At 40.6% G+C, this 22,159-nt stretch overlaps 2 protein-coding genes across 3 annotated transcripts in view; one reads left to right on the top strand and one right to left on the bottom strand.

Moving 5' to 3' along the window:
- The window catches only part of LOC109959649 (breakpoint cluster region protein), a 38,483-nt gene extending 35,232 nt beyond the window's left edge, over positions 1–3,251 (bottom strand). The window contains exons 1-2 of the mRNA XM_020599174.1: positions 2,806–3,251; positions 840–2,620 (exon numbers count right to left, since the gene is read on the bottom strand). Of these exons, the coding sequence (XP_020454830.1) occupies positions 840–2,199 (1,360 nt within the window). The 5' untranslated portion in view covers positions 2,200–2,620; positions 2,806–3,251. The remainder of the gene's footprint in view (positions 1–839; positions 2,621–2,805) is intronic.
- Positions 3,252–3,308: 57 nt separating this feature from the next.
- ift81 (intraflagellar transport 81 homolog) lies at positions 3,309–22,153 on the top strand. Of its 2 annotated transcripts, none has more exons than XM_020599176.1 (18): positions 3,309–3,910; positions 5,058–5,161; positions 5,247–5,427; positions 5,525–5,614; positions 6,091–6,156; positions 6,440–6,550; positions 9,343–9,427; positions 9,908–10,071; positions 10,155–10,250; positions 11,236–11,382; positions 16,040–16,189; positions 17,304–17,432; positions 19,289–19,378; positions 20,206–20,292; positions 20,403–20,474; positions 20,738–20,823; positions 21,092–21,137; positions 21,416–21,783. In XM_020599176.1, the coding sequence occupies exons 1-18, from the start codon at positions 3,767–3,769 to the stop codon at positions 21,596–21,598; spliced, it is 2,031 nt and encodes a 676-aa protein (XP_020454832.1). In that variant the 5' UTR covers positions 3,309–3,766; the 3' UTR covers positions 21,599–21,783. The 2 variants fall into 2 exon arrangements, with proteins under 2 accessions (XP_020454832.1, XP_020454831.1); XM_020599175.1 differs by lacking the exons at positions 3,309–3,910; positions 5,058–5,161; positions 5,247–5,427; ... (1 more) ...; positions 6,091–6,156; positions 6,440–6,550 and adding exons at positions 7,339–7,438; positions 7,524–7,704; positions 7,802–7,891; ... (1 more) ...; positions 8,717–8,827; positions 21,794–22,153 and having other exon boundaries at positions 21,416–21,623.
- Positions 22,154–22,159: the final 6 nt, after the last annotated feature.

Raw genomic sequence — 22,159 nt, forward strand, 5'->3', positions numbered from 1 at the left:
CTGATTTTACCATACTTGGAGTATGGCGTTGAAAACTGGGGAAACACATACAAAAGCTCACTTCAACCATTGTATATATTACAAAAAAGAGCGATAAGAATTGTGCATAAGATGGGGTACAGGGATCATACCATTGGAGCTTTCTTACAGTCTAAATTGTTAAAATTTTTTGATTTAGTGGGATATAAGACTGCCGTGTTTATGTATAAAGCCAGGAACAATGATTTACCTTGTGGAATTCAAAACCTATTTTAATGAAAGGGAAGGGGGATACAATTTAAGGGGTCAGTTAAATTTAAAAATTAATGCTATACGTACAACCAAAAAAAGATTTTGTATTTCCATAAGTGTGGTAAAACTATGGAATAATTTAAGTGCGGACATAAAAAATAGTAATAGAATTAACGAGTTTAAACAAAAATATAAAAGGTATGTGTCAATCAATATATATACAAGAACAGGTTTAATGATTAATCAGATGGAACATTGTGTGTGTGGTGTATGAATGTTAACACTTTGTAATAATTCTTTAGTATATTACTTGTGTGGTGTAGAAGATAAGTATTTAAGAATGTAATTATGTAAGAATGTTAACACTCTGTTATAATTCTTTAGTATATTACTTGTGTGGTGTAGAAGAGAATTATCTATGTAGAGATACTGCTTGCAAACCAATGATGGTAAGATGATGTCATGGTAAAATTATGTGTGTTGATATATCAACTGTCTTTACATGCTTGAAAGAATAAATCAAATCAAATCAAATCAAATCAAATCAAATCAAATCAAATCAAATCAAATCAAATCAAATCAAATCAAATCAAATCTTGCAGACCTACCCAGATCTCCTTGAACATCGCTGTCTTGACAGATCCTGCTGGATGTGCTCGAGTCCCTATCAATGGGCCAGATCTGGCCTGTTTTACGGACCCCGATGATGGAGGCTTCAGAAACCATCACCTGCTGCTTCAGGTGTTTCTGAGACAGAGGCGTGGGCGGGCTGCTGCTTTCAAAGGACTGCTGGGAGTGCTGGGAGGGAGACCGGCTTTTCTCCCTGTACATCTGACAGGTAGTGGGGCTGGGAGACACATGGCTGGACTGGCCTGAGGAGAAGTCCTCCTCACTGGATGTTAAGTTCTCGTTGGAGCTGCAGTCTGGTGTGTAGCCTCCTCCTACATCATCGAAGCTGCCGGGAGAGTAGGAGCACCTTGGCCAGGTGAGATTTGCATCCTCCTCTATGTTGTGGTCTCTAATTTGGATGACTCGAGTGTCCCCATCAACCATCATTGCCCCAATATAAACACTGGTGTAAGGCTGGCATTCTGGTGGCTGTCGCTCAGACTTCCCCCCAGTGGAGCGGATCCCGTTGTCTTTCAAGAAGTGTGGGTTGACCTCAGGGTCATTATATGACCCATTGTAGCTGCAGTTCCCCTCAGTGGATCTGTCTCTCTGAAAAGCCTTGCTGATGTCCCCTGTAGCAGCTGACAGGTTCCCTGGGAGGGAGTGCAGGGACCTTTTTCGCTCCATCTGCATGGCCTGAGACCCCAGGGTGCTGATCTTGTCAGAGACCTCCCTGTCGTTGACTTTGACCAGCCCTCGCTCATAGTGGTACTCCATGTTTACGTAGAAGGGTTTCTCCTGGCTGCCCATCACTGACAGCCCTCTGCCATCTCCGGCGATATAAGAGTCGCCTCTCCTGACGCTCTCAAAGTTGGATCTCAGAGCTGCCACTGCCCCCATGCCCACTAGAAAATCAGGACTCTCAGACTCCTGGTGGAGAGGTGAGACCCCACCCTTCTGCTTGGCTGGGGATGCACCGTCCACCTCTCCTTCCTGATCTGGCTTACATTTCACGGTCTTGCCAGGCCCTCTATGCTGCAGCTCCTCCACTGGGCCCCCTTCTGTGTGGGATCTCTGGCTGTCTGAGCCACAGGGCAGCTCTGTGTCATTTGTCTGGGGCATCCTTTTAAATCCCCATCTCTCCCCATCATAAGACTTCCTCTCTTTTGCAAGCAGGGTCTGCAGGTAAATCATTCGAAAGCGCTCCTTATTTACTTCCTTCTCCAAGTGCTTGATAGATGTCTTGCACTTGTCCAGCTCCTGTTCGATGTCCCCCAGTGAGTTCAGCTCCATGCATGGGGGATCAGACTCAGGGAACTGGGCTCTCCATGCCTCCACAAACCCCACTGGTTCAACCATTTTTATTTGGACAGAATCTATTCAATCAAATAGCAACACACATATAAATTTCCAAAGCATGAACTGGACTGAAAGGTTTATAAATAAAAACTTCCATTGTGCTACAGTAGAGAGAGAGGAAAAATGTTCTCAGGCAGGATCCACTTCACAGTAAAGAAAACCTGCTTAGTTTACTGACAAACACAAGAATAAGATCCTAGGGACATGATCACAGGCCCAGTCTCTTCACTCCTGACAAATCCAAGGAATGTTAGTTTAAGCTTTTTCTCCACTTGCTCCCTTCTTGTACTCGTTTATTCTCTGAAGATCCTCCGTTTTCCTCTGTTTGGTGTCACACTGACTCTCAGCTCTCTTGTGCTGTGAGTAGTCAGTCTTATAGTTGCAGCAGAGAGAGGAGGGGCTACACAAATGCAGGCACACACTACAAAGACATAAAAATAGTAATGGTTTGTCAAAATGCTGTTTCCAGCCGAAAACAGAGTTTCGAGGTAAAGCTCGGCAAGAGCTAAGCGACCACAACATGTATATGAGAGCAAACATTAAAAACGCTACGGCACCTATGCGACTCTAATAAAGGAGAATAGAAGACACTTTAAAACAACTCACGGCGTGGTGAGCACGGCGGCGTTGTCTTGATGCTGTTATGGATCAGGTGGATGAATAAACGACGTCCCGACTTCCAACCAAAACATCATTTGATGGTTTCTCAAATTCAGCTTTGACTTTTACCCTCTATGAAAATCTTTCCCACCTGGCACAGCACACTTGTCCTTTCAGTTATGCCCTGAAAACTAATCCTACCAAAGTTCATTGTGTTGCAACTTGAAGCAATGCCTAGTGAAAATATCGCCACCTGTAGGATCTAAAGACCATGAAGGAACAACATACTATTTACACTGTGTGTGCTGAGGCAATTTCACATTTAGGTACTATCTACCATTTGTTAATGCACCATTTTATAAGCCGTTTGTGTCGTTGTTTCTTTTTTAATCGAATGTTAAAGACAAGGGAAAGTAATAGAAAAATAATATAGTCTATGCCAGATTAATTAACTGGGCGTTCGAATGGAATCTGGGCAGCAACAGGTCAGTGGTATTTATTTTAGTCGGTTTTATTTAAATTATTACCATAGCCTTATACACATTAGAGCTTAATGCTACGTTTTCGTCGGTTTTATACTCGCCTCTCAACCTGCAAAGTATTTTGCGCACAGTTGGTGCAACTAAACTCTCTTGAATAGATTGTCAAAGCTACTTCCTGTTAGCAACCAATCAGCGTCGCCTTAATGGTTTCCATGGGGCCGTTGACAACAACCACTGCCTTCGGTCTGCTAGTTAGCTAGCTAATGACCAATAACGCGACATAACAAATATATTGGAAATGCTTCCTTATCATCTGTAAATTGCTGTTTTCCAGCGTTACCATCAAGACAAGTAAACCAAAGTTAGAGTGTTTCGTTACAGGCTAGCAAGCGAAGTTCTGCGACGGCGCAAAAATAGTTTACCGTTAATCTAACAAAGAGGACGACGAAGGGCCATTGCAGCAAACGAGATTTAGAAATTCCGAAATGAGTGAACAATTGAAATTCATCATTGAACAGCTCAACAAAGAACCATTCAAGAAAAACCTTAACCTCATCACGTTTGACTCTCTCGAACCATTGCAGCTGCTGCAGATTTTAAATGATGTTCTGGCTGAAATAGACCCAAAGGTAAACGACTAGCTTCAACAGCTGTACAGATTCCAGTCAATATAGCCACTTGTGTCAGTGCAGACTGTACTGTTGTGTGATGTTTCTCTGTCCGTGAGCAGAGTGGATTAGTAGCAAACTACACGTAATGAACTACATTTCGAAGTAGCTTGCTGATAGTTCACCTACATTGAAATTTGAGTAGTGATTACATTAGTTTCAGTAATTACATTACTCTTGCCATTTTTGTGTAGTTACTGACACTACAAACAATTTTGGGTCATAAAGGAAAAAGGAAATTTTCTATTTATTATTTGTGTGGAATAAAAATATAACATTCCTTACAACTTTGTCCTTGTGAAGAGATGGGATTGTTTTGTTTAGGACAGATTTAGGTCTCAGGGGTATTCCAGGAAGCTGCTGAACTGCCAGGTCACATGTGAAAATATTTGGATATAGTTTAATGTTTTGAATCTGACCTTGTAAAGCTAAACTCGAATACCTTAGGTGTCAGTTAGTCATAAGTATTGATAATTGCTATTTATTAACAAATGCTCAGAGACGGCATTGCATGGTGTTTCAGATGTCGCCTGGCTAACTGAGTAACCCTGCTTGGTGCAATACCCTCAAATGGACTCTAGTTTCTGGAAGGCACGCGCTTGACTGACATTGTATACAAAACCAAAGTTGACATTTTTGCACTTTCTCGTGAATAGTATGGGGGGTTTTGTTTGTTTGTTTGTTTGTATGTTTTGGTTTATGTATGACCTGTGGACAATTGGGCACTTTTTTAAATAAACCAAACTGAATGGCATTTTTTTGTCATATAACATTTCAGTATTATATTTTGTTATAATTTCATATCACGTGTACATTGTAAAGTTGATCTTATTTTTGTTTGTTTTTACAAAGTAGTTTGAGCTACTTTTCTAAGTAGCTTTAGTTAACCAAACTAGATTGCTCCCTAGAGTAGCTTTGCTGTAGTTCAGCTTCTTCCAGTGTGAAGTAATTGGTAGCTGGCGCAGCTTTACTTTCACATTAGCTTTCCCAACACTGTTGTGATTGTTATTTTTGAACAAATTATCTGTGATAGGTAACACCATTCAGTCATGTCAGTGTTGCTGTACCTTACATTTTCACCTCATTGTTCTTCTTATGTTTTTTTTAGCAAGCTCTAAACATCCGTGAAGAAATGCCTGAGCAGACTGTAAAGAGAATGTGTGCTCTGCTGGGGCTGCTGAAATACAAACCTCCTGGCAGTCTCTCTGATGTGTAAGTATTTGGAGTTGATAAGAATTAAAATGTCCCCATCTCAAGCACTTTTTCTTAATACCGATACGCCTCTTACTTCTTGCAGGAGCAACTTCAGGCAGGGTCTGGTGACCGGCAGCAAACCTGTAGTCCACCCTATCCTTCACTGGCTGCTGCAGAGGGTCCCTGAGCTGAAGAAAAGGGCTTACTTGGCTCACTTTCTGGTTAAGCTGGAGGTGCCTGCAGAATTTCTGCAGGATGATGTCATCAGTGACACCTCTCACCAGGTTTGTCAGTAAATTACTGTTACAAAAACCATGTCATTGCCTAGTTTTTGAAATTGCAAATAAAAAGAGGCTATGCATTAATGTTGTATGTTCACAGTATGAAGAGCTGGTTGAAGGCTTTAAGACATACCACAAGGAGTGTGAACAACTGAGGAATTCAGGCTTTTCCACAGCCGAAATCAGAAGGGTAAGCAAAATAGTCAGCAATCTTTTACAATTGTTGTGTTTGAAGTTTTTATTGCCAAGCTTTCTCAGTATAATTCTGGCACACACTGGCATCAGAGGTGAAACAAATAGTCAACTCACAGAACTTCTTTATGTCATTGTTTTTAAACAAAGATTATTAATGAACTGTTTTTCAAATTAGACCTTTTGCTTTGTCATCTATGATATGAAACTAAATATGTGTGGGTTTTGGACTACTAGTTGTCTGCTTTGACTTTGGGAAATTGTAATGAGCATTTCTGACATTTTCTGGGCCATACACTTCATCATTTATTAAGATTATAATCCAGTGGACAATAAAAATAATTGTTGGTTACAGTCCTAATTGACATGAATTTGTTAAGCATTTATAACAAATGTGTTCATATGTAGCAATTTACCTTCCTTATCTTAGTTGATACAGTGCTCTAAAACCATGCATCTTTACTTTAACAACAGGACATTAGTGCAATGGAAGAAGAGAAATACCAACTAATCAAAAGCGTGGAGAGGCTGAAGAAGAGGGTAAGTAGAGTGGTCAGGGAGGCCCCATCGCTTTTGTAATGCTTGGCAGCTTTTCGGATTCACTAAGGAATGAAAACATGACCTCAGACTTACTGTATATTATCAGCCCCTCTAACAGACCTGACAGGCTGCAAGGCTGTGAAGTAATGAGGTGTTGATTTAATGGGTCTTACTTATTTATAGGCATGCCAGAAGGTGAAACCTGACCTTGTTAGAGGTGCTTGGTTATTTCTGCTGATGGCCTACAATAAGACATTGTCATATGAATTTGTCAACCCACTAGGTGGAGTCACTGTCCAACCATGAGCGGATGCTGGAGCAGGCCAGACAGCTGCGAGTGGAAAAGGAGAGAGAGGAGTCGCTGACTCACCAGAAACAAGAACAGAAGAACCAAGTAAATGCTTGTCATTAACTGTGATTTATCCTCACATTTGTAACAGTTTGTTTCTTATAGTGTTGTCTTAGCTTTAAGTCCTAATTTTTTTTCAAAACCCTTTAATTCTTGCATCTTGTTTGGCCAGTTTGTTTTTTTCAGATTGCAAAGGTGCTTGTGATAAACCATCCTGTGTGAACAGACAGTTTGAAGTAATTTTATTATCACATGTTGAATCAATCATTTGATTAATTGATTAGAGATCAAATGGACTCTAGTTTCTGGAAGGCACGCGCTTGACTGACATTGTATACAAAACCAAAGTTGACATTTTTGCACTTTCTCGTGAATAGTATGGGGGGTTTTGTTTGTTTGTTTGTTTGTATGTTTTGGTTTATGTATGACCTGTGGACAATTGGGCACTTTTTTAAATAAACCAAACTGAATGGCATTTTTTTGTCATATAACATTTCAGTATTATATTTTGTTATAATTTCATATCACGTGTACATTGTAAAGTTGATCTTATTTTTGTTTGTTTTTACAAAGTAGTTTGAGCTACTTTTCTAAGTAGCTTTAGTTAACCAAACTAGATTGCTCCCTAGAGTAGCTTTGCTGTAGTTCAGCTTCTTCCAGTGTGAAGTAATTGGTAGCTGGCGCAGCTTTACTTTCACATTAGCTTTCCCAACACTGTTGTGATTGTTATTTTTGAACAAATTATCTGTGATAGGTAACACCATTCAGTCATGTCAGTGTTGCTGTACCTTACATTTTCACCTCATTGTTCTTCTTATGTTTTTTTTAGCAAGCTCTAAACATCCGTGAAGAAATGCCTGAGCAGACTGTAAAGAGAATGTGTGCTCTGCTGGGGCTGCTGAAATACAAACCTCCTGGCAGTCTCTCTGATGTGTAAGTATTTGGAGTTGATAAGAATTAAAATGTCCCCATCTCAAGCACTTTTTCTTAATACCGATACGCCTCTTACTTCTTGCAGGAGCAACTTCAGGCAGGGTCTGGTGACCGGCAGCAAACCTGTAGTCCACCCTATCCTTCACTGGCTGCTGCAGAGGGTCCCTGAGCTGAAGAAAAGGGCTTACTTGGCTCACTTTCTGGTTAAGCTGGAGGTGCCTGCAGAATTTCTGCAGGATGATGTCATCAGTGACACCTCTCACCAGGTTTGTCAGTAAATTACTGTTACAAAAACCATGTCATTGCCTAGTTTTTGAAATTGCAAATAAAAAGAGGCTATGCATTAATGTTGTATGTTCACAGTATGAAGAGCTGGTTGAAGGCTTTAAGACATACCACAAGGAGTGTGAACAACTGAGGAATTCAGGCTTTTCCACAGCCGAAATCAGAAGGGTAAGCAAAATAGTCAGCAATCTTTTACAATTGTTGTGTTTGAAGTTTTTATTGCCAAGCTTTCTCAGTATAATTCTGGCACACACTGGCATCAGAGGTGAAACAAATAGTCAACTCACAGAACTTCTTTATGTCATTGTTTTTAAACAAAGATTATTAATGAACTGTTTTTCAAATTAGACCTTTTGCTTTGTCATCTATGATATGAAACTAAATATGTGTGGGTTTTGGACTACTAGTTGTCTGCTTTGACTTTGGGAAATTGTAATGAGCATTTCTGACATTTTCTGGGCCATACACTTCATCATTTATTAAGATTATAATCCAGTGGACAATAAAAATAATTGTTGGTTACAGTCCTAATTGACATGAATTTGTTAAGCATTTATAACAAATGTGTTCATATGTAGCAATTTACCTTCCTTATCTTAGTTGATACAGTGCTCTAAAACCATGCATCTTTACTTTAACAACAGGACATTAGTGCAATGGAAGAAGAGAAATACCAACTAATCAAAAGCGTGGAGAGGCTGAAGAAGAGGGTAAGTAGAGTGGTCAGGGAGGCCCCATCGCTTTTGTAATGCTTGGCAGCTTTTCGGATTCACTAAGGAATGAAAACATGACCTCAGACTTACTGTATATTATCAGCCCCTCTAACAGACCTGACAGGCTGCAAGGCTGTGAAGTAATGAGGTGTTGATTTAATGGGTCTTACTTATTTATAGGCATGCCAGAAGGTGAAACCTGACCTTGTTAGAGGTGCTTGGTTATTTCTGCTGATGGCCTACAATAAGACATTGTCATATGAATTTGTCAACCCACTAGGTGGAGTCACTGTCCAACCATGAGCGGATGCTGGAGCAGGCCAGACAGCTGCGAGTGGAAAAGGAGAGAGAGGAGTCGCTGACTCACCAGAAACAAGAACAGAAGAACCAAGTAAATGCTTGTCATTAACTGTGATTTATCCTCACATTTGTAACAGTTTGTTTCTTATAGTGTTGTCTTAGCTTTAAGTCCTAATTTTTTTTCAAAACCCTTTAATTCTTGCATCTTGTTTGGCCAGTTTGTTTTTTTCAGATTGCAAAGGTGCTTGTGATAAACCATCCTGTGTGAACAGACAGTTTGAAGTAATTTTATTATCACATGTTGAATCAATCATTTGATTAATTGATTAGAGAAATTACAGAAGATTAATCTGCAATCATATTGATTATCATTTCAATGTGAATGACATGAATATTTGCTTAGTCTGTTATAGAAGAAAGCTGAATATCTTTGGGACAAAAAAAGACATCACCATGGACTCTGGCAGACTGTCTGACATTTTATAGACCAACAGATAGATATGTTGATCCAGAAGATAAATTGAAGCTTAATCAATAGTGAACCTAGTGTTCATGTTGATTGTTTTCCCACATTACCTGTATTAGAAATCCTTTTTGTGCATTCAGTTGTTCCAGGCAGAGCAGAGACTGCAGAGATCACAACAGCAATTGAAGGATTTGCGACAGGCAGCAGCAGATGCCAGTCCAGAGAGTGAGTACCTGTGTCCTGCTGTTGCCACTACAGGACATTGCTGAATGAGAAGTTCAAGGACACAACCGAACATCAGGGGGTCTCTCAGCTAACAGGCTTTCATCTGTTGAGTCTCTCTAATTGTACTGATATGTGAAGTGCTATAATACAGTTTATCTGATGTTGAAATTGTCTCTCATCTGGTATTGAGCTCTTCAGCCTAAGAACAGATTTACACATTTACCATTTCTAAAATGACCTGTGCCATCTGAGGTTGAGCAGCCCAATACTGTATGCGTGTGTTTAAAAAGGTATTTTTGACTAAGTACTTGCTGTTTAGCAGTAAAATAATTAAGTGATTATCTCAATATCACTACGTTTTTTACAAGATGTTGCTGGTGCTTTGGCTTGGCACATTCAACTTATTAATCAGGACTAAAAGCCTGATAGACTTTCAAAAGCAAGCTCAAGGTGCCTAATTAAAAGCTCTGACTCTTTCAGGCTTAATTAGGAGGCTGGAAGAGGAGATCAAGATCAACTCCTACATGGTATCTGAGAAGCTCCCTAAAGAGCTGGAAGGTATGAGGCGTACAGTGCAATACCTTCAGGAGGTGGCATCAGAGCCTGCCATGGGCCAGACCAACCTCGAAGACCTGGAGGACAAGGTCAGGACTAGCATGTGATGTTATGTCTGCCCACTTTCGTAAGTTGTACACTTCTGAGTGGCTCTTCATTTACGCTTTCACAGATTAAAGACGTTGATTCTCAGATAAACCAGCTGATTGAGAAGAAGATGATGAGAAATGACCCTATGGATGACAAGCTGACCCTTTACAGGCAACAGGTTATTGAATTATTTCTCTTTTATTTTATGTTATTGATCTTTTTTGTCAAATTTAGCCTGGTGTCAATGGGCAACGTGTGTGCTGACTGTGATGCTGTCGGATGTTCAAGGTGCCAGGTTGAGTTTCTTGGAGGCTTATGTTAGAGAAAATCAGTGCATTGATGTTTTGGATTATTTAGTTTTGCTAATACTGATAGCAGTACATAGGACCTCTTTCTTTCTAATCTCTTCATAAAGTAGTGGTGCTCATGTAATTTAGTGAAAAGCCTATGACAGAGTTTAAGGTTATCATTTTTAGGTGCACTGCTATACTGTAAATATAATGTGTCTGCTGTGTAGTACTGAGGGATGTCAAAAGCAGTTGTCTGCTTTCTGACCAACTCTTTTATATGCCACATTAATAAACTTTTATGTACTACAGATTGGTTCCTTTATACACTAAAAAGGGATAACTACACAAATGCACATTCTTTTTTCTTGTTTGCACATTCTTTTTCTTTTCTTGTTCTTTCAGCCTTGTTCACTCAGAATCAGAATGGGCTTTATTGGTCAGGTGTGTTGAACACACAAAGAATTTGACTTTGGTACAGTGGCTCTCAGTGTGCATGTATAATGTTCTGATTCTGAAAAAAGCTGACTTTGATGTGCACTGGAGGTTTCAGGTTTCATCTCTCTTGTATGAGTTGCTTCCTGAAGTACAGCTGGCTTCCAAACCAATGTCAAACTTAGCATACGCATCACAGTGAAGCTCAGACTTACAAGTGAATTAACCATTAGCAAACACATTTTTGAGTGTAGAGGCATTTAAGATTTGGTTATAGTGCTAATCTTTTTATGTCCATGGTGCACTGTGCAGGATATGCCATCATGCTGGCATCAGGGACTCAGTAGACAACATTCCTATTGCTCAGTTGCATTGAGTTAAGAGTGACTCAGCAGAAAAGCATGTCATGTTTGTATATTTAATGTAAAATAATTCTTGCAGGCCTCCATAATCATTCGAAGGAAGGAGTCTAAGGCACAGGAGCTTCAGGAAGCAAGGGAGGAGCTGGCTGGAGCAGAGAGGGATCTGAGGCAGAGGAACAGCCAGGCACAAGCCTCAAATGGGGAAGGGGTCATCCAGGGTGATGAGGTTGGAAGTGATTCTTACCGTCACTAAATATTGCAGTCAAGAAATATCGGTTATGCTATTAGAATGTGTTAAATACAGGATGTATGATATGATAAGTATTATACTGTCAGTGGCCAAGACGAGAAACATTTTCTGCATGAATATCTTCTTTGTGTTTGAAGTAGCAGCTTATATCATCTACAGAAGCTTGGCTTTATCCAAGTGCTCACAAGCAGATCTGCAAACCACAGAAAACACAAGAGGCTATTTCTGTTCTTGTCAAAACACAGACGGCCTCACTGTCTAATGTTACTTATCCCTTTTCCCTGCTCTCCCCCACATTCCCATGCAGAGCCATAAATAGAACACAACAGAGAACATCCAGAACAAGGAACTGTACAAAAAGTTGTCCTTTTCCTGAATCTTTAGTGCAACTGGTCACTTAATTCAAGCCAGCTGCACACATTAAACAGACTTTGGGCTTAAAGCCTTTGTCTTTATTTAGGTTTATCCCATGACAAGGACGATGTACTCCCCTAGTATTGCACTTAAGTCAGAAAGCCTTGAGCAGTCACCTCTTTTGTCCATGCGTACATTAAGCTTACCGTTCTGTATCCGCAGATGCTGTGACCATATGCACTGTGTGGATGAGAATTTTTATAGCCTGGTGTTTGATGCACATTAATATCCATGAGGTGAGAGCTGGGCCCGCTGTTTAGGCAAAAGAGTCACAGCATATCTAGAATTGCAGCAGCTTTCTCCTCTCCCCTGTCCTATGGGGCTGTTGTCAATCTGTGCAGATGGTGCACGTGTGTGTTGTTCCAGGAGTGTTGACCCAGTGCTGTCCCTGACCTCTGACCTGCATGTGTGTGGTGAAGAGAAAAAGAAAGTTGCCTACAGGAGTTAGAAAAGACCCTTCTATCATGAAGTATCATTTTAGCATTGGTAAAATAGTGCCACATTACTTTAAGTCATTAGTATAATGACTTTAAAGGATTAATTCAACAGTTTGAGAAATTTGCTTATATCTTTGTTTGAGTCATTTACAGGGTAAGGAAAAATTTATACCAGACTGAATAACCAACCAGGGAAGTTGAGCAATGCAGATCCAAGGCATTGATTATTTTAGTTTATATTGTGCTACTCTTGCAGCAGAAACAAAATTAAAGCTATCACTGGCTCTTGCAATGATATAGGAATTGAAATATCCGTGGACTTCCAGCATGTTTATTCTTTCAGGAAGGAAAGCGGGGAGAAGCAGCAACATCTTCTTTGTCATAGGAAAAAAATATTATGAAAATAGAAAATGTGCTCCTAATTTTGAAAAAAAAAGTGTTGAGAGCACCACTGTCAAAGTTTACATAAATTATAGAAGCATATTACTGACTGACTGACATACTGTACCTTTAGGTCAGACTAAAATGATGAGAGGGAGCTGTTGTAGAAACAAAGAGGGCTCTTGAGACTAAACATGAATGAAGTTAATGGAAAATGTTTTGTCAAACACAGCTTATCAGACTCCTCCATAGTTTCGGGCCATCAGCCACAGTGGAGATGATCACTTTATCAGAGGTATTTTCCATTCTGCCGGTTATGTGTCATCACATGCCACCCACCAACTGCAGGGTCTCTCTGAGAGGGATGACTACATCTGCTCGTTATTGGTTGGCCAGTAACATGAAACCACTTTATCAGCCAGCTTCATCACGCTAGTTAAATTTAGTCTTACTTCAGTCAAGACGCCATCACAAATCTGAGTAGCAAATGTTTTTTTATTTCTTGATATAATATGGAGATCTGGCTAAGTGTGTGAGATACTTTCCTGGTTTGTGGCCCACATGCACCATTCATGTTTCTCTTGACTAGTGTGTTTGAGCTGCCATCTGGTTTGCCAGCAGTTGTTTTTGGGGACACAATGCCGGGAACACTGTGCAGCACTGTTCTGCTGCGTTAATTCTTCTCCCAGCCACGTCTGCCCTTGATGTCCCAAAATACACGAGGAATACATGTTCACGCACATCCACCCACGCTCACTCACACATACACACATACACACACACACACACATTGAGCTTCACAGGTCCCCAAAGGACTTGAGGCACGTTCTTTGATTTCTGGGACTATTCTCCCGTGTCCGTGTTCATTTATAGCTGCTCTCCACTGTGGGGGAGTTTCATTGTGTCCCGACAGACGGTGAGAGCAGGGAGTGACTGAATAGCCACTTAAAGCAGTTATTCTGCCAGATGAATCTGTTTGCTGTACATAGCTGGCTGTCAACCTGAAAGGGACGAGTGACTCTTTCAGATCATGGCATGGCTACTGCAGTCACTGCTGTTCTCTAATCCCTTCCCTCCCCTGGCTCAACACATTGTCTTCTTCTATGGCCTTTTGTAGTATCTCAGCTGTGCTGGACACCATGTCATCAAACTGTATTTTTACCTCTTTCATTGAATTTTCCACAGAAGCATGTGCCTTACCTTTATTGTAGAAGGCACATGGACATTGGTCGTAATAAACTATTAGTAATGCAGTATATTTTGTTAAAGCTGCTCCGGTCTAAATTATTATATTAAAGTAGATCAAATGACTGTATATATGTGAAAGGGGTCACTTGCTTTGATGACAGATAATCACCAGACACCACAGCTCCCCACTACTCTAGAAATAATTTTAGCATCTTCCAGCTTGTTTTTTTTTTTTTTACTGCTTGCATTTAATTCTCGTCTGTTCACAATAGTTATTTCCAACATCAAGCAACTGGCTGAACTGCCTGTTCAGTTCTACTGTACTTGTGTTATGATTTGGCTCCGCTTCCTGTTTTCACGCTTTTATTTTGGTTTTCTTTCCTGCTCCACTCCACCTCTACTGCCCCAGCTTTTCTACGGTTCCCAATCAGCATTCATTGTTTTCACCTGATGCTAATCATTCCCCGGTCTTCAGCCATATATACCAGCTCCTTTCCCGCAGTATCGTCCATTAACGATACTCTCGATGTTTACTGTGTTCGTGATACTCTGTTCAGGTTAACCTACTGGCTTGCATTGTAGTCTCTGGTTTGGCATTCGTTCTGTTAACCTGTGTTTCTCGTTCCTGCCTGGTTTGCTCCTTCTGACATCATTACACTGTGTGAGTCTCCTTTGGTCCTGTGTTTGCTACTCACCTGTGTTCCTCATTTCAACCTGGTTTGTTCCTGACGGCACCATAGAGCGGTGTGGGTCTACCTCAGTTCTTTGTCAGCCACTCGCTGGTGTCTCACATTCCTGTCTGGTTTGCTCCTGTTGACACTATTACTTGACAGGAGACCCTCCCCGTCCTGTGGCCAACTCACCTGTTCCTTCTTGCTGCTCTTGGGCTGCACCTGAACCAGCGAACCCCCTGCTCACCTCAAACCCCGACGCTGACTACCCCGACCACTCTCCTGCCTGCTCGACTCGACATTCCTGACACTCGAGCTACCTTGACTCCACTCATGCCAGCTTGCCTCACCGACTCTGCTTACCTCTACACTGGTGACATCCCTGCCCTGCGCAAGTTACCTGTGGGTTCCTGGCTCCCAGCTCCGCCTAAGTCTCTCCTGCCTGTCTGACTCACCTGAAAGCTCCCAGCACCTCAGCTACTCCTTGGTTCTTTTTCTCATGTTTACTTAAAGACTTTCTAAGCTCCTCCCTAGTCTTTGTCTGCATTTTGGGTCCTAGCCCTGTGTTAGAAACCTAACTTGTCAAACAGATAATATTATCAACCACAGACAGGTGACAGGGAAAGAGTGGTCTCTTCCAGGATGACAGTGCCCCCGTTCACAGGACATGAGGGGTCACTGAATGGTTTGAGGATGAAAATGATGTGAATCACATGCTGTGACCTCCACAGTCACCAGAGCTCGACCCAGCTGAACACCTATGGGAGATTTTGGAGTGACGTGTTAGACAGCATCTCCACCATCATTATCAAAACAACACATGATGGAATATCTGTTGGAAGAACAGCCTTCATCCCTCCAGTAGAGCTCAGACACTTCGAGAGTCAGTGCCAGGAGCAGTGACGCTATTGTGGTGGCCCAGCACCTCACTGAGACACTTTATGTTGGGTTTTCCTTTCATATGTCACCTGTTTGTAGCTGGTGAACATAAAGTAACCCAGATATTTCACTCTGGAGTTGGTTGAGACCAAACTGGAGGCAAAAGGAGTGTCAATGTTGGACTGACATTTGCCAGATAGATTGAAACACACCTCCAAATAAACGATAATGCTCTGTATCTGATGGAAGTGTAAATACACTCAGCAGCCACTTTATTAGGTACAACTGTATGCACTTCAATGCAACACTTCTGCCTTAACATCTGTGTTTGTGAAGCTCAAAATGTTTCAGTTTTTAGTGAAATTGTCATAAATGTATAAATTCAGTGATATGTTAATTATTGAGGTTATAGTTAAAGGTGGTGTTGTACTGGACTACATTATATTCTGAAGTGTTCCTAATATTCTGACCCTCTCATGTATGTAGCTGGTGAGGACACAAATACAGAGACACCTACACCTAAAAACCTTTTGGCTGTAGCAAAGAAGCCAAACAAAATCATTTAAAGTCATTATTTAGTGTTCACATCTCATAACACTCTTTTTATATGTCAAGTATCCTTTTAATTAGATCATGTTGAATTTGTTTCTTTCTTCTTCAAAGCTGAAACGTTTGGTGGTGAAATTGCGGGGCAAGGGAACCATGTACAAGAAGAAACGCCAGGAAATTGCTGAGCTGAAAGCAGAATATGGAGTCCTGCAACGAACAGAGGAGATTCTCAAGCAAAGACATGAGCTTGTCCAAGACAAACTGGTAATTCTTCACCCATGTTTACATATATAACTACAGGGCAGGCAGTACCAAGTCTGCATCTTGTGTTATTCTTCTATTAAATTACCTGCTTTCAACTTTGAATACGACATTGGCCTAGCATCATTTGTTAGCCAGTGAGCAGCTTCATCTGACTAGCTGAATTCAGTAACTTGCACAAGATCATTTCAATAGTGTTGCACAGCGAGGGTTTAATAATCATAACTCTCAATGTTTCATATTGTACCTGGACCTCTTAACTGGTTTTAATGCCCTCTCTGTCCCTGAACATACATACTGTATCCCCTCCACTGTTTTCACTTGATCTCCCCATTCACACAGTTTGTGACTGTAGTTCAGTGGGTAGAGCAGCCGTCTCCTGACCGGAGGGTCAGAGGATCAAATCTCGGTGCCTGCAATCCACATGTCGAAGTGTCCTTGGGCAAGACACTGAACCCCCCCAAGTTGTCCTCGATGGTTAGAGCCATCGGTTGAGTTGGCACTGCACCAGAAACAAATTCCTTGTGTGTAACATACTTGGCCAAATAAAGGTGATTATCCAGCTGTGAAGTGATGGAAGCTTCTTGCAAATGGATTCGCACCTGAGTGTGCAGCACCTGACTTGTTGGTTGACTGTCTGATGCAGGCAGTACTGCTATTTCTGATGGTTGCATCTGCTGCTGCTCCTCTATTAGTATCCCACACCAGAATTTGCTAAAGCAATTAAAGCTTTCCAGCTGGTCATATGTCTAGCTAGCGACGTGTCTGCCATTTTCTTACATGTTTAGCATTGTTACAGCAACTGAGATGTGCTTTTGTAGTTTTACCTGTACTGTAACTACTACATTGTAAGCTTTGTGTTGGAATCTGTTTTCAGTCAGAGTTCATGTGGATTAACATGGTATCTTGTAGTATGTTAGAATCATTTTCAAAAAGGAATTCACTCAAATTGTAAAGTTGTTAATATAACAGTGAGTGCTGGTTCATATCGATGTAGACTTCTGGAGTGTTGCTGTTAGGCTGATTTATTTTTTTGTTGTATATGATCAACTGATTTCATTGCTGACTTTGTTCATACACAGTGTTAATTACCATGTGTCTCTGTTGTGTTGTTAAGCAAACTGTGGAAGCTGAGAAGGGAATCTCTGGTTACAGTGACACTCAGGAGGAACTGGAGAAGGTGTCTGCCATCAAGAGCGAACTAGATGAGAAGAAGGGCCGCACACTGGATGACATGTCTGAAATGGTGACTATACTAAGGGGCCTTGGGTAAAAGCCACTCAAAAACAAGCATTGTTTTGTAATGGAAAAAAAGTCATTTAGGTGAATTTGTGAGCTTTGTTGTTCTAGTAAATTTTATTATTATTGATAAATTAGTAAGCATTTTAGTGTTTAACCTCTAGAGTCCCTGCGTCCTCATATGAGGACCGCACAGCTTGGGTTTCCAAAGCTCAGGACTCTAGAGGATAAGGAGCAACAAAAAATCTATGACATTGGCTATGGCCAACTGACAGTACACTGTACTTTCACTTAGTCTAGATAATTTGAGCTCCATAATAACTGTATGGGCCTGTACAGACTGTGTTTGTTTGGCATCTTTCTTAATCTGGACAGACTAGACATTTTACACCATTATCCAGTGGTGGAATGGTAAATGATCTTACACTTACTTAGCTCCTTTCTGTGAATTAAAGTGCACTCCAAGCGCTTTACACTTTGCCATTTACCCATTTGCACACACAAGCACTCACACAGTCACATTGGAAGAAGTACTCAGATTGTTTACTTAAGTAAAATATCATACCACAGTGTAAAAATACTCTTTTACAAGTAAAAGTCCTGTATTCAAAATGTTACTTAGGTAAAAGTATCAAAGTATTAGCATCAAAATATACTTACAGTACCAAAAGTTAAAGTAGTCATTATGCAGAATGGCACAGTTCACGTTAATGGACATCCTATCACTGGATTATAATTATTGGAAGCATCACATTTAATGTTGCAGCTGGTAAAAGTGAAACAAATTTTAACTACATAATATGCTTATAATTTGACATACTTTAAATACTGCTGGGTAGCTTGTGAATTTCCCACCCAGGATCAATAAATTCTTATGATCATACTAGATTTTTTTTTAAATAATCTCATTCTATGAAGTAACTAGTAACTAAAGTTATCAACTGTAGCGAGTACAAAGTCCAAAATGTTTAAAGGTCCTGTGTGGATGTGCAGCACATTTAATGTTTAATTTGTAGTTTCTGAATACCAGTTCTATCTGTCAGGATTGATCTTAATTCTTATTGGCAACAGGCAATATTATCCCTGCTTCTACCTTATTTATCACCCTGTGTCATGGTCCACAGGGAAGCAGTTGCAGCAGATTAGGCCATGCTCCAAGCTGTAGTGAGTTTGATGATCAGTTTGGCAGCAAGTACATCTGGCAAACTGCAGATCACTCCTAATGATGGACTCAAACATCTCTGGCTCCAAAAGTACTTTTATACTGGAACTTGGAATTGCACTCCAAAGCCATAAATCTGTAATGTCTTAATGATTATTTACTAAACTGTGACTGAATACTGTCATAGAACTTTATTGTAGGTTGTGGCATTTTTATCTTGGCTGCTGAGAAACGTTAATTGGATTTGTCAGATGGCACCTGTCTGACTGATACTGCTGCCATCATCTCAGTAAATCTTAAGTCACAGTCACATTACTTGCTGTTTTCTCTGCAGACTTCAAATATTTATGAAGTTACATATTTCAGCATTTAATATTATTTCCTTTTAATCTACATTGTGATGTTTGGGGCGGCGACCGTGGTGCGGTGGGTAGCGCAGTCGTCTCCCAACCACAAGGTTGGAGGTTCGAGTCTCGGTGCCAGCAGTACACATGTCGAAGTGTCCTTGGGCAAGACACTGAACCCCCCCGTTGCCCCCGATGGTTAAAGCCATCGGTTGAGTTGGCGCCACAGATGGCTGCCATCGGTTCTGTACCGGAAACAAATTCCTTGTGTGTGTAACATACTTGGCCATATAATTAATTCTTCTCATTGTAAGACTTATGTTGGCTTTAATGCAGTGTGTGCTATTGGTTTAACAGGTGAAGAAATTAAACTCCATGATAGTGGAAAAGAAGTCGGCTCTAGCTCCAGTTATTAAAGAACTGAGGTCACTGAGACAGAGGTGTCAGGTGAGCATCATCTGCATTATAACACTTCTATTTCAAAGATTCCTCACATCATATCACTAGTGTTTGTAAAAAATGAGCCACCTGACCAATCAGAATTCTTACCCAGAAGTTAATAATGACTTCTCACCCCAGTGTCATTTGTATGGGGTCGACAGAGTCTGTGGATCAATAATCTGATCTGAATTTGATATAATAATTCATAGTTCAATATGTCAGTTTGCATACATTAGATAGAGTGCAAGCCAATGGGAAATAAAGGTCTCACATCTCATGAACAAGTCACACATTCTCCCCTCAAAACTGAAGCAAAACATTTGAATGCTCATGTGAGGAAAACATAATAAGGTATACATATGAATCATAAGTTTAATAAATGGTGGAGCCTTTATTATGTGCAAGCAAGCCAGTAAGAGTTGGCGTGTATTGTATTTGTGTGTTATTTTGGTCAGGATCCATTAAGAATAATTTACATAGACCATAAATAAAATGCACAGTGGGAAAGCCCCCCACATCACTGCACTAGCGTGGAGGATTAAATTTTCCTACACGTGTTCCCAGAATCGCTTGTCCATCTTACTGGGTAATGTCTGCTAATGAAGCGCTGCAACAGGAAGACATAAATAGACTTTGTAAGAGCCTGTTGTAAATTAAACTGCTCATATAACAGCTATCATCTTATGTTAATGTGAAACAGTGCTGAGAGTTTGACAGGGGTGTTGAAAATGTTTATTCTAGGGGCTTGTCTCAGTTCTCATTCAGTATAGAGCATGTTAAACCATTTGTCTTTCAGTTCATGTGTGTTACTGTTTGAATTCTGATCTTAACAGGAGCTAAGCCATGTGTATGAGGAAAAGAAGGTGCAATATGAAAGTTGTGCTGCTGGTCTGGAGAGCAACAGGTCTAAATTGGAACAGGTATAGTTACTATTAAACATCTTAAATGTATTTATAGATGTTTATCCAGTGTATTTGTGTATAATATTTCATGTCTTTGTCATAGCAACTTATTATATATCTATATATAGGGGGTGAAAGCATTGAGAGAGGAGACAGCACAGGATGAAAACCGATATCATTATATCAACTCCATGTCGGAGGCAAGTATTTTAAAAAGAAAATCTCTTAAAGCAGAGACAAATATTTTAGCCCCCAGCCGCACTGGGTGGGTTGCCCATCATTATCACTGTTTTACAAGGCAAATATGATCAAATTTGAATTGACACTCCATGCGCTGAGCGGTGATTTGCTACCCACAGGGGTGCTGCAGAAATGGATAAACTGTCACAGCATTTCACAGTACTCTAACCCCAAAAACTCACTGTGACTGTAAACCCAGCCTCTTCATCTGTGTTCTCCACAGATCTTTGAGATGCAAATACAGCGGGCAGCTGAAGAGATGAAGGCCTATGTGTCCTCTGATCCACAAGAGAAGAAGAAGGCCATCAGGTGAGCATGCTGCGCCAGGCCAGCCAGCTGCTCGCATAATGAATAGCCCTTTTCTTTTTTTTTACCTCGGGGAGCTCCTATTACAGCGCAGTCAGTTAAGCTGCAGCCACTTTATTCTTGCATACAGCTTAGAGGGTTGTCAGAAATTCATTACCACATATTATGATACCAAGATATGTTGATAATGCCACACCTTTATTTAAAAACACTGGGTGAGACCAACTCGTGAAATTGTGATGGCTTGCTTTTGAATTATATTCTTTTGTAGGGAAGTGTACATGAAGAACATCTTGGAACAGGAGTTACTTGGCAAGGTGAGGACAGTGCGTCCCAGAACTGCCCTAGCGGATGAAATGGGTCAATACATGAAAATGCTCCTTTATTCTGTCAAGAACATGGTCAGAGGACAGACAGGGTAGATATGGAAACTTACTAGAAACTTAGAGAACTGCAGTAATGTAGATGAAGTATACATTTTTACTAACATGTTTGTAATTTGGTCTTCAGTCAGGATCAGACTCATATTGTACAAGTGCCATTTTAAAGATTCTCCTTTGACTTACTAATTACCCTTTTCCCTTGTGAACTCCAGAAGTTACGTGAGAAGCAGAAGATGGTGAGGGAGAGCCACAGTGAAAACATGGAGCAGATGAAGATGTGGCGGGACCTGGAGCAGCTGATGGAGTGCAAGAGACAGTGTTTCATACAAACCGAGAGTCAGGCATCTATTGGTCAGATCATCCAGGAGGGAGGAAAGGACAGGCTTGTGCTGTGAGGACACATCTAGACAGGGTCAACAGGTCACCAACAGTTCAGTCACTATACAGATTTCAGCCTAATATTCTGTACCTTCATGTCTTAATGCTTTTATAATATAGTTATATTAAACTGTTACTGGACATTCAACAAACGGGTACAAAGTTTGCACAAGGTTTATTTCATTGTTAATAGTGTTCATTTCGCCCTGCAGATGGTGTTATACCCTGCCATGAAGTTTCCTTGTTGGTTGATCTTGTGTAAGAACCAGACCAGTAAGTTCTAGTAAAGACACCGGTTAAGATGCTTTGTGAATCCACAACTTAACAAACACATGTATCACATCTTAAAGAATATACTTTTAGTCAAAGTGTCTAAAGATAGGAGCGAACAAAGTGGTGCGCTTGGGATGTAGCCGCGGTCATCTATTTTTGGGAGAGGCAACTATGACCTTGAACATGGAAGTCTGTCTGGTTTTGGAATTCACTGACCTCCATTGCTTTGAACCGTGCAGATAGAGTTATAATACTGTTCTGCATGTTTGTTTCCACCATAAACATTCATTCATTTTCTACCGCTT

The sequence above is a fragment of the Monopterus albus genome, unplaced genomic scaffold, assembly GCF_001952655.1.
Source record: "Monopterus albus unplaced genomic scaffold, M_albus_1.0 scaffold40.1, whole genome shotgun sequence".
In the NCBI taxonomy this organism is placed as follows: Eukaryota; Metazoa; Chordata; class Actinopteri; order Synbranchiformes; family Synbranchidae; genus Monopterus; species Monopterus albus.

What these genes read in the sequence shown, in the direction of transcription:
- ift81 (XM_020599176.1), top strand. Translation starts at nt 3,767, where the DNA reads ATGAGTGAACAATTGAAATTCATCATTGAACAGCTCAACAAAGAACCA. An exon ending in TGGAGAGGCTGAAGAAGAGG is followed by an intron (nt 6,157 to 6,439) that starts GTAAGTAGAGTG and finishes TCAACCCACTAG; the next exon opens with GTGGAGTCACTGTCCAACCA. An exon ending in CACTGAGACAGAGGTGTCAG is followed by an intron (nt 19,379 to 20,205) that starts GTGAGCATCATC and finishes TGATCTTAACAG; the next exon opens with GAGCTAAGCCATGTGTATGA.